This window comes from Typopeltis vanoorti, chromosome 2 (assembly GCF_054136105.1).
Source record: "Typopeltis vanoorti isolate ZY-2024b chromosome 2, IOZ_Tvanoo_1.0, whole genome shotgun sequence".
Taxonomy (NCBI): Eukaryota; Metazoa; Arthropoda; class Arachnida; order Uropygi; family Thelyphonidae; genus Typopeltis; species Typopeltis vanoorti.
The window spans coordinates 38505376-38520075 of record NC_143550.1 but is presented as its reverse complement, the minus strand read 5'-3'; the positions used below and the strand labels follow the sequence as shown (position 1 = coordinate 38520075).

Below are 14700 nucleotides of genomic sequence, written 5' to 3'. Positions count from 1 at the left end.
CGCCTTAAGACAACTAGGCTTGCCTTTTTTAGTAGATAGTGGAAACTACAGTTTGAGAGGAAAGAGTCACCCCCTCATCCTTGAATTGCTCTAATAGCGCTGGGGGGGGGGGTAAGAAGTAAGAGAGTAGAAGACCAGTCTGCAGATATGATATATCCAGTGTATATTGTAGGAGGTAAGATCGGGTCTAGCTTGGGTATCACGGGTTTGCCATGCCCATACTCACCATGTGAGCCCCTGAGAATTTGACTATGAAATTTATTTGTTTATACAAGGTACTCAGTTAAATGAGGTTCAGATAACATGGAGTTCATTGTGTGTGTAAATAAACTACATGATCTCCTGGCTGGTTTGCCAAGTTTATTATTATTATTATTTGACACGTCCCAGGAGTCCAAGGACTCATCGAGGGGTGGGGGAACCTGCTCTACAACTCCGTCTCCGTCATTCAATCACCAACTGACCACAACTACACCAATGCAATCTACCTCCAACCACTACTAGTATTTCCACAGACAAACACAAACATCCATGCCCACAGCGGATTCTAACCTGCAGCCTTTAAGCTGGACAGCAGATACGCAATCCATTTGGCCAACTAGGCCTTATTATTGAAAACCTGTAATTAAAGTTCTTCACATCCTTCAAACCCAGGTATTTTTTAAAAGACTTTGTCAAAACAGAGATAAAGAGGCCTTTAATGAACAGCATAATAGTTAATCAAAAAATTTTGTAAGATATAAAAAAATCACATAACTGATATGATTAATGTGGTAAACAAGAACTGGAGAAACTAACTGAATAGCACAAAAATCAATTAATAAAAAAAAGGGGGATTTAAATGCATTTAAAGTTATTTAAATGTTTGTAAACATAGTTGCCAAGTGATGACATTTATTTTATATTTTAAAATTCACATTTCTGAAATATACATATACATGGTGTGCCTGTTAAGTAAAACAATTGATTTTTTAATGAGAAGATTTGTTTGTTCTTTGAACAAAAGGGCATAGGATAGTCCTTTGAACAAAAGTAACAAACTTGTTTCTAGTTTTGACCACAGGAGCAACATTCGAGTCGGGCGAGACAGCAGTTTTCATGTGGCAACAATTGAAGTAAGCGTGTGTGAGTGGAGAGTGTTGGAAGTTGGGTCATGGAGTAAAGAGCTGTGATAAAATTTTACTGTAAATTAGGAAAAACCACTACAGAAGTGTACCAAGACCTAAAAAACATTTATGGTAATAACTGTCTGGACCATGCACAGGTGTTCCACTGGTTTTCAACATTTAAAGAAGGGGGGGGGGGCCTGGAGGATGAACCATGCTGTGGACAGCCAATTTCTGCATAGAGAAATGAAAATGTGGTGAAAGCAAGGGAAATTGTTGCCCATGACAGGCAAATAATTACTAGGTTTCTTACTGTACAGCTCATGTTGGTAAGGAAACAGCCAGATTAATCTTAGAAAGAGATTTGCACAAGAGGAAGATTTTTTCTAGGTTTGTGCCTACACATGTTGACACATGAAAAGAGCGAGAACTGCATTGCATGTTGCCAAAATTTTATCTGTGCAGTTGATCAAAATCATGATGTGTTGCAAAGAATTGTCACCAGCAATGAAAGTTGGTGTTTTCAGTTTGATCCAGAAATGAAACATAAGAGCATAGAATGGCTTGAAACGTCCTCTCCCTGGTAGAAGGTCAGGTTGCAAAAATTACATGTCAAGATAACAGTCATTGTTATTATTATTTATTTATTATTATTTTTTTTTTTATGTTTTTCCTAAAGTCCTGATGGGAAAAACAGTGGTTTCCTCGCTTCGACCTCATTTGATGTTTTAGTGCCTGCGTGCACGTGTCTTAATCTTATGTTCCCATGAAGATTGCAACGTGACATTGCCGAAATATAGGAAGTATATATTAAAGTTCATTTTAATTTATATTCCAGTATACGTTGTGAATTCCTCAAGTTATTTAGTAATCATGTGAAACCAACGTATAAGCCTTTCTATGAGAATTTTAATCTGGTAATTGACAATTCCAAATATAGTTTTGCGTAGCTTGTGTCAGTCTGTGTAGCTCAGTGGAAGTGGCGCTTGCATCCTCTGTGCTTAGTCGCTCGAAGCCAGACTTAAGTTCAAGTCTAGTCGCTGACTGGAGGAACTTTTTCTAAGCCTTTCTTTGACCGATTCTTGAGTTAATCGATCTCTGGCACAGGCAAGCAGGTTTTTCCTGCTGGAAACTCAGTTTTTTACCCCGTAAACTCAAAAAAATGACTGCAGTACCCACATTATTTCAGACAGTAACATATCTTGTTAGGGTTAGGTACCAAGAGATGGCAGCACTTGTTTGTCAGCCTTTTCATCGGTGGCTGCTATAATTAGTGATAGACATGGGCCAGCTATCTCTGATTGGCTACTGCTGGAGATTGAACTGCCGACTCAGTCTCCAAAAAGCTAGATAGGGTATAAAAGGCCTCGCCTACTCCCTATAAGGGAATAAAAGGCATTAGCTGATTTATTATTTATAAATATAGTTCTTTGTTTTGATATAATAATCGTTGTCTCATTACTTAATGGGCACACCATGTATATAAACATATATGTATAGAAAGAAGAAATTCAGTATTTATTGTACCTACTTTTTCAGTGACTGCACCAGCTGTTTTACCTCCAGGAAATGTGGCATTTCTCTTATATCTGCCATAAACAGTGTTACGAGGAAATCTTGAAAGTACTTCAGACCACCTAGTAATATAATCATATTTACTGATTTATGCAGAGATACTGTTAAAGCTGAAAGTTACATAAAACAAATGCATCCCTATCCTGGATATGTTAATTTTCAAAAAGCATAAGGGAAAATTTTGAATTCTTGCATTTTCTGCACTACTGCATGAGGAAATCAAAACCACAAACAAATAAAACATTCATGAAATCCAGATAAACCAACCAATGATATCCCACCAATAAATAATCCCAATAATTTCATCTTTTTACAATCTGTCACTGTCTTATACATTTACTATATACTTGTAAACAGTGACCTGGTGGCCATGCACATGTAATAAAAGACAATAAATCAATTTAAAATTAGCCATTAAAGAGAAAAAATCACTTATTCATTTTATTGCTAAACAGTGATTATTGTTTGTAACTAATTCTTCCACTTAAGCTTAAATGCTCAGCCAACAAGCATACAGTTCAGGGAATTTTTTAGCAGCCATGTTATGGAAGGGCTAAGAAAAACTCAGGCCTCTGATAATTCCTGCATGTTAGGTCTTTGTCCATTTTGTAATTGGGTCATATTTCCTCATGGGGTGCTCAGGGTATATGCGAGGATAGACAGCTTCCTATCAACCACAGAGCTAAAGCATTTCAAGGTTTCTTTCTTTCTGTATTTATTTATTTTTGCCCACTCTTCTCCTGCTGTATATCAAAGATCTTTGCTGACTGCAAACTTAATTTAAAATATTGCTGATGCATTCAACATAATTAACAGAATAAAATGTTTTTCATGAATATTTTATTTTTAACATTGTCTATGAAGCCAAATAGTTGATATAATAGGCATTTGGCATGCCTATTATATCAGCTCATGTCTGTAAAAACACGGGTTGTGAGCACATCACTTCATTCCCATTTACAGGATTGCTCAGTAGGTTAGCCACATCTTCAGTACTTTGAGGGATAGCAAATCTTTATTGATGATTCATTAAAGTGGCAGGCTATTGGATGACTTGAAGTTGGACAGTCATAGACTAATGTGGCTTAATGCATCAAAAAATGTCATCTCAACACTATATGGATGTGATTTCAGGAGACAAGAACTGTTACAAGAGCTGGCCAAAGTTGCCTGAGGGTTAAATCAACTAGAATAGAATGCTATATGGCTCTAACAACAAGACAGAACCCTACAAAGTTCTATTACCAATTGTCTCTCTGAGGTTACTGTAGCCATAGGTGAAAACATTTCCAACATGACTGTCTTAAGAAGACTCAATTCAAGCAGACTATGTAAGGATGCCAGGATCTGTATCCCATTAACTACAAACTACTGCAATGCTCATCAAAGTTCCATGAATATGTAACTTGGAGCCCTGACAAATAGGGTACAGTTTGTTCTCTGATAGTCTTGTTAAGGCACACTGCCTCTGCAGCATGTGGGGTGGAATGATGATCAATGGCCACATCACTCTTCATGTTTTTGGCAGGGATACTGAAACTATGCAGAGTTACGAAGAACAGATTCTCAAACCCTATGTGTAACTTGACAGTGTTGCAGTTGGCCCATATTTTCTTTTCATGCATAACACCACTGCCCATAGAGCTCAAGTAGGGAGTATTTGAAATAGAAGTTACCCAATGACTGTTGTGGCCATCACAATTACCAGACTTAAATCCAATCAAACGTGTAGGATACCCTTGGGAAACTTATTGCATGCCAACAGCCACTGCCTCAGTCACTTGGTGAGCTAAAGTCTGCTTTACTAGAAGAATGGGATTTGTTGCCACAGAATCTCAGACACCCTTATATCAAAGCATGGTCCACTATTGTCTGACCTGTGTTATCCATCAGGGGGATCAACCACCATACTGATGTTATGTGACCATATTCTTGAGCATACTGTGTTGACTTCTATAATGATCTTTTTAATACTCCTTATAATTGTCAGATGCTTCTTGCTGTCTCCTCATTTCACTATTATTCTACCGTACACCATCATACTTCATTGCAAACTGCACCTCATTTCAAAAAGCTGTTAAATACATATTAAATTAAAAATAATCTGGGCAATGTGAAAATATGAAGTATTTTACTTTCTCCAAATCCAAAATGCAATCTTACCTTCTTTCGCATAAAAATCTGCTTCACCTGATCTTGCTTTTGTTATCACTTGTGAAGAGGAGATTTCCCTTACTGGAATAATGGTAACTTTGAATTTTTCTTAGTGTAAATGTCTATAGTTACCTCAGCATCCAAAAATCTGGGTTTTCTGTTCTTCTCCAAATGCTACTCCTTGTATGAAGAAATCTGTCCAGATATGAAATACCTTCTATGTTTGGGAAGGTGCTATATTCTCCAATAAAAACTCTGGACTTGGTTCGGATTGCAATTATTCATTATCCATTTTCAGTTCACATGCTAACTACTCACTTCTTCATTCATCCATATTATATCTTTATGAACGTTCTCCAGCAATATTTTCAAGAACTATAATCTGTAAGCCCACATAGTTTATGGTTGAATAGCACCAATTAATGTGAAGAAAGAAAATAATTATTTACCTTGGTTTACAGTTGCTAACATACTAGTTTTGGCTAACTTGCATTAGCCATCAGTGAATGCCTCAATGCCTCTACAGCTCAATCAGCATTATCAATGCCCTCAGGTTGGAAAAACCTGTTTTTGAATCCCATCTAGGATGTGAAGAACTTATTAAAGGCTTTTCAACTAATGGTTCAACATGCAAAACTATCCAGAAGAACACAATTAATGGATGTGATAATGGGCCTCACAATCTTAGTAATTACAAATGGCCTCAATCCATCAGTGAGCAAAAAAAAAATATGTTACACAAGCACATGACATACTAGTGTATGTTTAATGTGTTTATGAATGTTTCGTTTATGTTTTTTTTTGTTCATATTTATGTCTTAACGCATATATGTTAACAGTGTCAGTGCAGTATTTTTCATTGTTTACTTATTTCTGCATGCATTTGTATAGATAATTTTGGATACCACAGCTTGATACATATAAGAAAAGCAAAGCTCAGCAAGATTAACATCAGGGTATTTGATCACATCTAATAATATTCTTTATTGCAACATTTTCCATCCTCTACTATTTGTACAAAATTCTGTTCTATTCTGTCCCACATGATCTTGCAGTAAGTAGACTCTTTCTCTGGATATCATAAAACATAGCCATCACATACTTATGTTTATAAAATAATACGAGAGTGGTCTGAAAAGTTCTCGGCCTAATAATGAAAAAAACAAATTTATAATGTCAAAATTATTTTTATTTTTCAACATAATCTCCCTTAAGACTAATACATTTATCCCAGCGATGCACCAGCGCCATTATCCCATCACTGTAATGGTTCTCAGTAAGATCTGCAAAATACCCCTCTACAGCTGCAATCACCTCTTGATTCGAAGAAAAACGCTGACTAGCAAGGAAGAGTTTTAATTTTGGGAAGAGATAGAAGTCAGAGGGAGCCAAATCTGGGGAATAGGGTGGATGTTCCAACAATTCATAGTACAGATCTCTTAATTTTCCCATTGCCAAAACACCTTTGTGGACAGGTGTATTGTCCTGATGAAAGATTTTTTTTTTATCAGGACATGATTTTTTTTTCTTCTGTAAACCGGGTCTTTTCTCACGAATTTTTTCGTCTAGTCTGGTTAAAAGATCAAAATAATATTTCCCGGTTATTGTTTTACCCTTTTCAAGATAATTAATAAAAAAATGCCTTTGTATTTTTGTTTTTTAATGTTTTAGCGAGTCAAAGTGCAATTTCACACACTTTGACTCGCCAGTCATCCAATACCATATCATGCACTCGATCAATGATTTCTGGTGTTGTTACACTTTTCGGACATCCTTAATGTGGATCATCTTCAAGGTTGGTACAGCCACATTTAAACTTGGCAGTTCATTTCTTAATTGTAAAAAACGAAGGAGAAGAGTACCCATAAACTTTTATGAACTTTGAATGAATTCTTTTGGCATTAAACCTTCTTTTACAAAGAATTTTATAACTGCACGATACTCAATTTTATCCATTTCAAGGTATACAGACAACACTTTTGCTTCAGACAGCTGTATAAAACAAACTACTTGATAGAATGACTTGCAATTTCAGGATGTTTATGACAGATGTACCAACTTAGAAAAAAAAAAATCTTGCCAACAGTGTTGCCATCTATGGTGAAGGCAGAGAACTTTTCAGACCACCCTCATACATCTAATGTAATTTTTAGTATGTTGCATGGCTTTCTTTCTGTCTGAGACTCCAGTCTCACATAAATGAAAAACAGTCTGAAACCAAAAGAATGTATTAGTTTTGCTGACCACAACAGAAAATATACTTTTAATGCTTATCATGATATGATAAGCATTAAAAGCTTATATGATAAGCTGAATTCTTGCTAATTACACTAATGCTATGCTTTATTGTTGGTAAAGACATATGACACTTAATTGATGGTACAGTAATCTGTGAATTGCCCTAGGAATTACCTATGAACGCTCTAATCCATAAGTGGAGTTTCAATGCTGAGATAATTCCACTTATGAAATGTTGGAACCCATAATGCATTAGAATTAATAAACACATAACTACATTTTTATCTAATCACTACATAAGTTTGAAACATGCAACAGAGACATGATACTTTTTTTAAGCCACTTCAGTAAACAGACTTTCATTAGAAGAAAGATGAGCAAGTGCACAAGTAATAAAAAGCACAAACTAGAAGAATAACAGAGAAATATGACATGGAAAGCAAAATCTGATTACAAGCAGTTAATGCAGCAAGTTGTAAGAAATCATGCTGTTCTATTTTTATGTATATCTCCCACCCACAAAAGATACCTATGTAACACTTGGAGGGGTAAGGATTTTTTTTTTTTTTTTTTTTTACAAAATCAGTAAACCCTGCTCTAGTGACCAAACATGGAATTTTTTCAAGCAACTTCAGGTATCTAATGTGTGACAGTGATCTCACACTGGGCAATGAATTTCATCTCTTATCTAAAAACTATCATCAACATCCATACCCCTGGTAGGATTTGAACCTTTTAATATCCTGCTCTCTAACCTTTTTTTGGTTGGAGAGTAGGAATGTTAACTACTTGACCAACTAGACTGGAAACTAGAAACAATTGACTGAAATAGATGAACTACTGATTCAAATATTTCAGTTAAATTCTGTTAGAATCTATAGTCTGGCAGAAAAAACACCAAACGCTGCAGCAAGAAGGGACAAGATAGAAGTATACAAGCAGAACCTACATGATTACTGTAGTATAGAGATGCAAACAAGGTAGCTCCATAAGATGGGATTTCAGCATGTGTCGAGAGAATGTACACGTTAAATTGCAACATCCTTTGATCTGGATGTTCAATTTGAGTCTTAATACAAACATGATTCTAAAGGAATGGAAAATAAGTCCTCCTGCTGCAAAATTGCAGTGAAAAAATGAAAACAGCAATAATGAAAAAGAATACTGAGAAACTAATCAAAGTAATAAAAAGAAACATGAAAGATAAACAAGTCCGAGAAAGAGATGGCTAAGTGGGTGAAATAATAAAATTATCCATTTCTATATAATTCTCTAAATGAATTGGCAACCTACCCTAAGCAAACATGGCAATAATGAAAGGTTCTAACAGCTCTGTAATGATGTAGCTCTCTAGTCCACATTTTTTGTAGAAGAAACTGATCTACCTGTTTCTATCATACATGCATGAGTTAATATCTGTGCAGAGATGTGTAATTAGAGATGTGTAGTGTAATAACATGTAATTAGATGAAAAATGTGATAATGCTTCCTTTACAGGTAACAGTTAACTATTAGGAAAATTCTAAGGAAAGTGATCAGAGCTTATGCTACCTTTACAACGAGTTGCACTATGTGCAGCCACAAACTTGACTTACTTGTCTGTTTGCTTACTTGGGAAAAAGGATTAAAAAACCTAGCTTATAAAATTGCTTGGTATCTTTAACAGTTAATATCTTTCTGAAAATGATGCAATATTCCTTAAACAGCATTCTGTTTTCAACATTTGTTTTCAAATTCACAAGGATCTAATGAAAAGATCCATTTAACACAAATTTATAATTAATGTTATCATTATTACTATCAAAAACACATTTAGCAGAATTTAAAATGAATTCTCACCATTTGCTTTCTTCTTTGCACGTTCCTTTGATAAAATGTACTTTATCAGGTGCTGTAATAGCTAAGGCAAACTGATTTCCTGTAATGTCTTCTGCATCAGAAACTTCCAGAACATTATTCATATCAATAATTGCTTGAGGCACTGTTTCAGGCTGTAACAAAAAACAAGATGCATAAAAGTGACATAAGACATAACTAAGATTTAAAAAATAACATGTAATTAGATGAAAAATGTGATAATGCTTCCTTTACAGGTAACAGTTAACTATTAGGAACATATCTCACTGAAAGCACATGAATCACTTTCAGTGAGATATGCTTTTGAAGTACGTGGCAGTATTTTAGTCTCCCACTTTGCATTTTTTTTTCTTCTTCCAGTTCTTGAAACTCTTTCAATTACATAAGTACTTATTATTGTTCTCCTGTGAATATAAACTTCCATATGAAAATTTTTGACTTATGTACAGTATATATTATTTTACTTTTGTGATAAGGCTTATTTTTAATATACATGATTGGAATATGCACTACTGCAACAAAAAAAGCTGCTTATCAAGACCTCGGCTATTCTTCAAATGATCACATGACAACAGTGAAATATTACTTGCTGGTCATGGAATACTATTCTTTATTTTGTGCTTGTAGAGCCAGTGTAGCTCAGTAGAAGTGGTGCTTGCACTCTATGGTGCTTGACTGCACGAATAAAGACTTGGGGTTGAAATCTAGTCGCCGACTAGAGGAACATTTCCTAAGCCTTTTTTCGATCAGTTCCTGAGTTAGTCGATCTCTGGCATGGCAAGCAGGTTTTTCATCCCGTAAACTCATGAAAATTGGCCATCAAACGCACACTATTTTCAGACATTAAAAATATTATGTTATTATTAGGGACCAAGAGATGGCGGCCCTTACTAGCTGCCTTCATCACTGCGTACTGATTAATAAGTGATAGTCTTAGGCCAGCTATCTCTGATTGGCTACCAGTGGAGATTGATAATAGCCCATTCAGTCTCCAAAAGTTAGATAGGGCTAAACGGCCTCACCTACTCATTATATGGGAACAAAAAGGTGTTAGTGGATTTTTTTTATTTTGTGCTTTGAGAAATTCTTTTCAATTATTATTATTAACTAATTCTTCCATGGGGTTCCAGAACTGTTGGAAGCCACTCTACACAACAGCCTGCACCATATCAAAACCACTTGCAAGAGAGTACTTGTCTGTTAATTGTTTGGGTTCTTTGACCAATCTGCCTATTCTGAAGAGGGGGGGGGGGGAATTCCAGGAGAAAAAAATCCCTGCTACCTCTGCAAGATGAGTTAATTCACCTTCACTATACACACTAACTTGGTTAAAGAATAAGAGACTTTTTGAATGTCTTCTTATACTAGTTATAAAATTCCAATAAATAAAGCATCACTTAATTTTAACATACTTTGGTATATAATAATAAAGCTTACACTCACATGTTCATCAACTGAGTATGTTAGTTCGCCATCATCATACAAAACAAACCACCTTCGTTGCCATCTCTGTAACAAAGAAAGAAAAATTAAACATACAGCTGCATCCAAAGGCATCTTTATATTTTCCATATTTTTAATATCACAAATTATAATAGATAAATATTAAAAACATATAACAACAAACACAAAGTAGAGTAAAGATAGTTAGCCCATGTAAAAGTATAAATTGTTGAAAGAGATTTCAAACTGAGATGTGAGGCATATATGAATAACTTTCTTTGTGAAAAATGTATGAATGGTGACGGTTAATCTGTCATCTACAAAGCTCTTGTTGGCATAAATGAGTCTGATACAAGTGGGATTTACTTCTAATTGCATCAGCCTTATTTTATTTGTGTTACTGTTTCCATTAACTTGCTTGTTGTTTTACTCAGTTGTATTTTTTTATATATGTCTTCTGATGAAGTGTACAATAATATACACAATTCTGATTTATACAATCATGATGATTATTAATCATAATTTTCACATGCATCACAAACTGAAAGTACAAGGAATATTATATACACTCTTTCATTTTTTTCCCCAATTGTTCAGAATTTTTTAAACTCAATATTTTAAACTTTAAAAGAATTTCATGATTGTTCTAATCTACTGTCTTCTTAACTCTTTGAGACAATATATACAGGAATCATTCACTTTAACATTGTGAATAATACACTTATCAAAATTAACACAGTTAATAAATTTGATACCACAATTTATTTAACATGTTTTAAAATTCATTTAAAACATTCTATTCATGCTGGTCCAGATGAAACCTCTTAGACCATCATTGACCTTCAGGCAATGTGTAACTTTATCATATCTCTAAATCACAGTAACGAAACAATTAGCAGTCTATGCACTATACGAGGGTGGTGTGAAAAGTTCTCGGACTCGACCATAGATGGCAACACTATCAGCATGATTTTTTTTTTCAGTTGGTACATCTGTCATAAGCATCCGTATAAAACTACAAGTCATTCTATCAAGCAGTTTGTTTTAAACAGCTATCTGAAGCCAAAGTGTTGTTTGTATTCTTGAAAGGGATAAAATTGTGCATCGTGCTGCTATAAAATTCTTTGTAAAAGAAAGTTTAACGCCAAAAGAAATTCATTCAAAGTTCATAAAAGTTTATGGGCACTCTTCTCCTTCGTTTTTGACAATTAAGAAATGGGCTATCGAATTTAAACATGGCTGTACCAGCCTCGAAGATGATCCACGCAAAGGACATCTAAAAAGTGTAATGACACCAGAAATCATTGATCGAGTGCACGATATGGTATTGGATGACTGGCGAGTCAAAGTGCGTGAAATTGCTGAGACTATAGGCATTTCAAAAGAATGTGTAGGATATATTTTGCATGAAGAATTGTAAATGAAAAAGTTTGCGCAAGATGGGCACCACGCTTGCTCACAGCAGATCAACAACGCATTCGCATGAAAATCTCTGAACAGTGCTTGGAATGTTTTAACAAGAATAAAACTGATTTTGTGCATCGATTTATTACTATGGATGAGACTTGGATTCACCATTACACACCAGAATCCAAACAGCAGTCAAAACAGTGGACAGAAGCTGGTTGTTCAGCACCAAAGAAGACAAAGTCAGTTCCATCAGAAGAAAAGGTCATGGCATCGGTGTTTTGAGATGCCAAAAGGCATTTTGTTTATTACTTATCTTGAAAAGGGTAAAACAATAACCAAGGAATATTATTCCGATCTTTTAACCAGACTAGACGAAAAAATTCATCAGAAAAGACCCGGTTTGCAGAAGAAAAAAAATCATGCCCTGATGAAAGGTTTTTCATCAGGACAATGCACCTGTCCATAAAGGTGTTTTGGCAATGTGAAAATTAAGGGATCTGCACTATGAATTGTTGGAACATCCACACTATTCCCCAGAATTGGCTCCCTCTGACTACTATCTATTCTCAAAACTAAAACTCTTCCTCACTGGTCAGCGTTTTTCTTTGAATCAAGAAATAATTGGAGCTGTAGAGAGGTATTTTGGAGATCTTACTGAGACCCACTACAGGGACAGGACAATGCCGTTGTAGCATCGCTGGGATAAATGTATTAGTCTTAAGGAAGATTATGTTGAAAAATAAAAATAATTCTGAAATTATAAATTCGTTTTTTTTTCACTGTTAAGCCAACAACTTTTCAGACCACTCTCATATTTAGTGACAATAAGTGTAATTAGAGACAACTTGAAAATGGCTCTACATAATGAAAAACACCTTCTACAGACAACATTATACTGCATACTATACGCACAAGCAAAGCAAAGTTTTATTGTAGCACCAAACAGTATCTACCTAAATACGCAGGCTGTTCAATAAGTAATAAGACTATATTTATACAGAAAATAGATTACCTTTAATCGTCATCATTTACATTCTTTTTCGAAGTAACTACCATGAGACACGATGCATTTGTCCCAACGTTGCGTCCACTTCTTAAACACATGTGAAAGTCCGTTTTTTGAGGGTTCTTTCAAAACCGCCTCCGCAGCTTTTACACATGCTTTGTTGCTTTTGAAATGGCGGCCTCTTAGTGGTTTCTTGAGCTGAGGAAACAGCCAGAAATCGCACCATGCGAGATGAGGACTGTATGGAGTGTGTGGTAGGATATCTATGTTGTTCTTCTGCAAAACGTCCACTACACAACCAGCAATATGTGGCCTTGCATTATCATGGTGCAATAAGAAGCCATTCTTCAGCAATGGACGCTTTCTTTTGACGTGCTGTACCATTGTCCGTAAAACATCTGCATAGTAAAACCTCCGCAGCTTTTACACATGCTTTGTTGCTTTTGAAATGGCGGCCTCTTAGTGGTTTCTTGAGCTGAGGAAACAGCCAGAAATCGCACCATGCGAGATGAGGACTGTATGGAGTGTGTGGTAGGATATCTATGTTGTTCTTCTGCAAAACGTCCACTACACAACCAGCAATATGTGGCCTTGCATTATCATGGTGCAATAAGAAGCCATTCTTCAGCAATGGACGCTTTCTTTTGATGTGCTGTACCATTGTCCATAAAACATCTGCATAGTACGAGCCATTTATAGTATTCCCGGGTTCTACAGCATGTTGGTAAACAATGCCTTTGTAGTCAAAAAACATTATGGTCTAAACAGCCGATTTTACAGTTTTTGCTTTCTTGGGGGTAGGCGAAGACGGATGCTTCCATTCACTGCTTTGTTGTTTCATTGTAGGGTCATAGTGATATAACCAAGCTTCAGCTGCTGTAATGATGCGTTTTAAGAAGTTGTCGCCTTCTTGTTCCAGTTTTTCTTTCCATTCTGTGCACACATCCACTCGATGCTGCATTTGCTCCGGTATCAAGAGTTTGGGAATCCATCGGGCACAAACACGTTTCAGTCCCAAATGTTCACCATGATTGAGTGAACACTTCCTACAGAAGTATTCAGGACAACATGCAGCTGCCGTACTGTAATTCTGCGATCCTCCTTGATGATAATTGCTGCTGCTGTGTTGATCATCGTCTCTGTAATGGACGTTGAAGGTCTTCCCTCACGTTCAAGATCTTCCACATTTTGCCTTCCTTTCTTAAAAGTTTCATGCCAGCGAAAAACGCTTGCCCTCGACACTGCTTCATCGTGGAAAGCTTCGCATATCATGTTAAAAGTGTCCGATGCCGATTTTTGCAAACGCACACAAAATTTAATTGCATAACGCTGTTCCAAGGACACTTCCATTTCAACGACTGGTCGAGCCTCATAGGCGCGGCGAAACAAGCTTGCGTTTAGTCATGTGACACTCTGGCACATCAGCCCATATTCGTCATCTATCAATCTGTTTTGTTAATACAGACAGCAACATATCTTTATTCCACAGAAATTAATATTGTGATGAGTGGTTTCGCAACAGTCAAATTAGTCTTATTACTTATTAAACAGTCCTTGTACATTTGTCCTAACATCTCTTTCAAATTTTCAGTTGCAAAAAATAAGGGGTAACTGTATTTATAATGCAGTCATGCATAATACCCTGAACATAGTAAGCATTGTGGTTGAAGTCCCCATTAATTGTGTGTTGTTTGTGTACTACTGCCTTAACATCTCTACCAGTCGAGGTGGATGAAATAGTGTTGTGTCCCATTTTACGATTTCTACTCTAATCTTACAAATTCCTTTTATCTATATTCTTTTAACTTCTATGCCCAAGATTTTTCCAAAACTTATACCAATATCTAAGTCATTGCTCCCCGTAGTACCCCTAATATTTGTATTTATACTGCGCCTTTTGGGATATTTAGT

At 35.8% G+C, this 14700-nt stretch overlaps 1 protein-coding gene across 2 annotated transcripts in view; it reads right to left on the bottom strand.

Annotated features, from left to right (window-relative positions):
- Window positions 1-14700, bottom strand: part of LOC150108931 (uncharacterized) — a 298899-nt gene that overhangs the window by 192588 nt on the left and 91611 nt on the right. For both annotated transcript variants that reach the window (XM_090411045.1, XM_090411050.1), the window contains exons 3-5: window positions 10374-10439; window positions 8913-9064; window positions 2638-2743 (exon numbers count right to left, since the gene is read on the bottom strand). In XM_090411045.1, the coding sequence (XP_090267171.1) occupies window positions 2638-2743; window positions 8913-9064; window positions 10374-10439 (324 nt within the window). The remainder of the gene's footprint in view (window positions 1-2637; window positions 2744-8912; window positions 9065-10373; window positions 10440-14700) is intronic.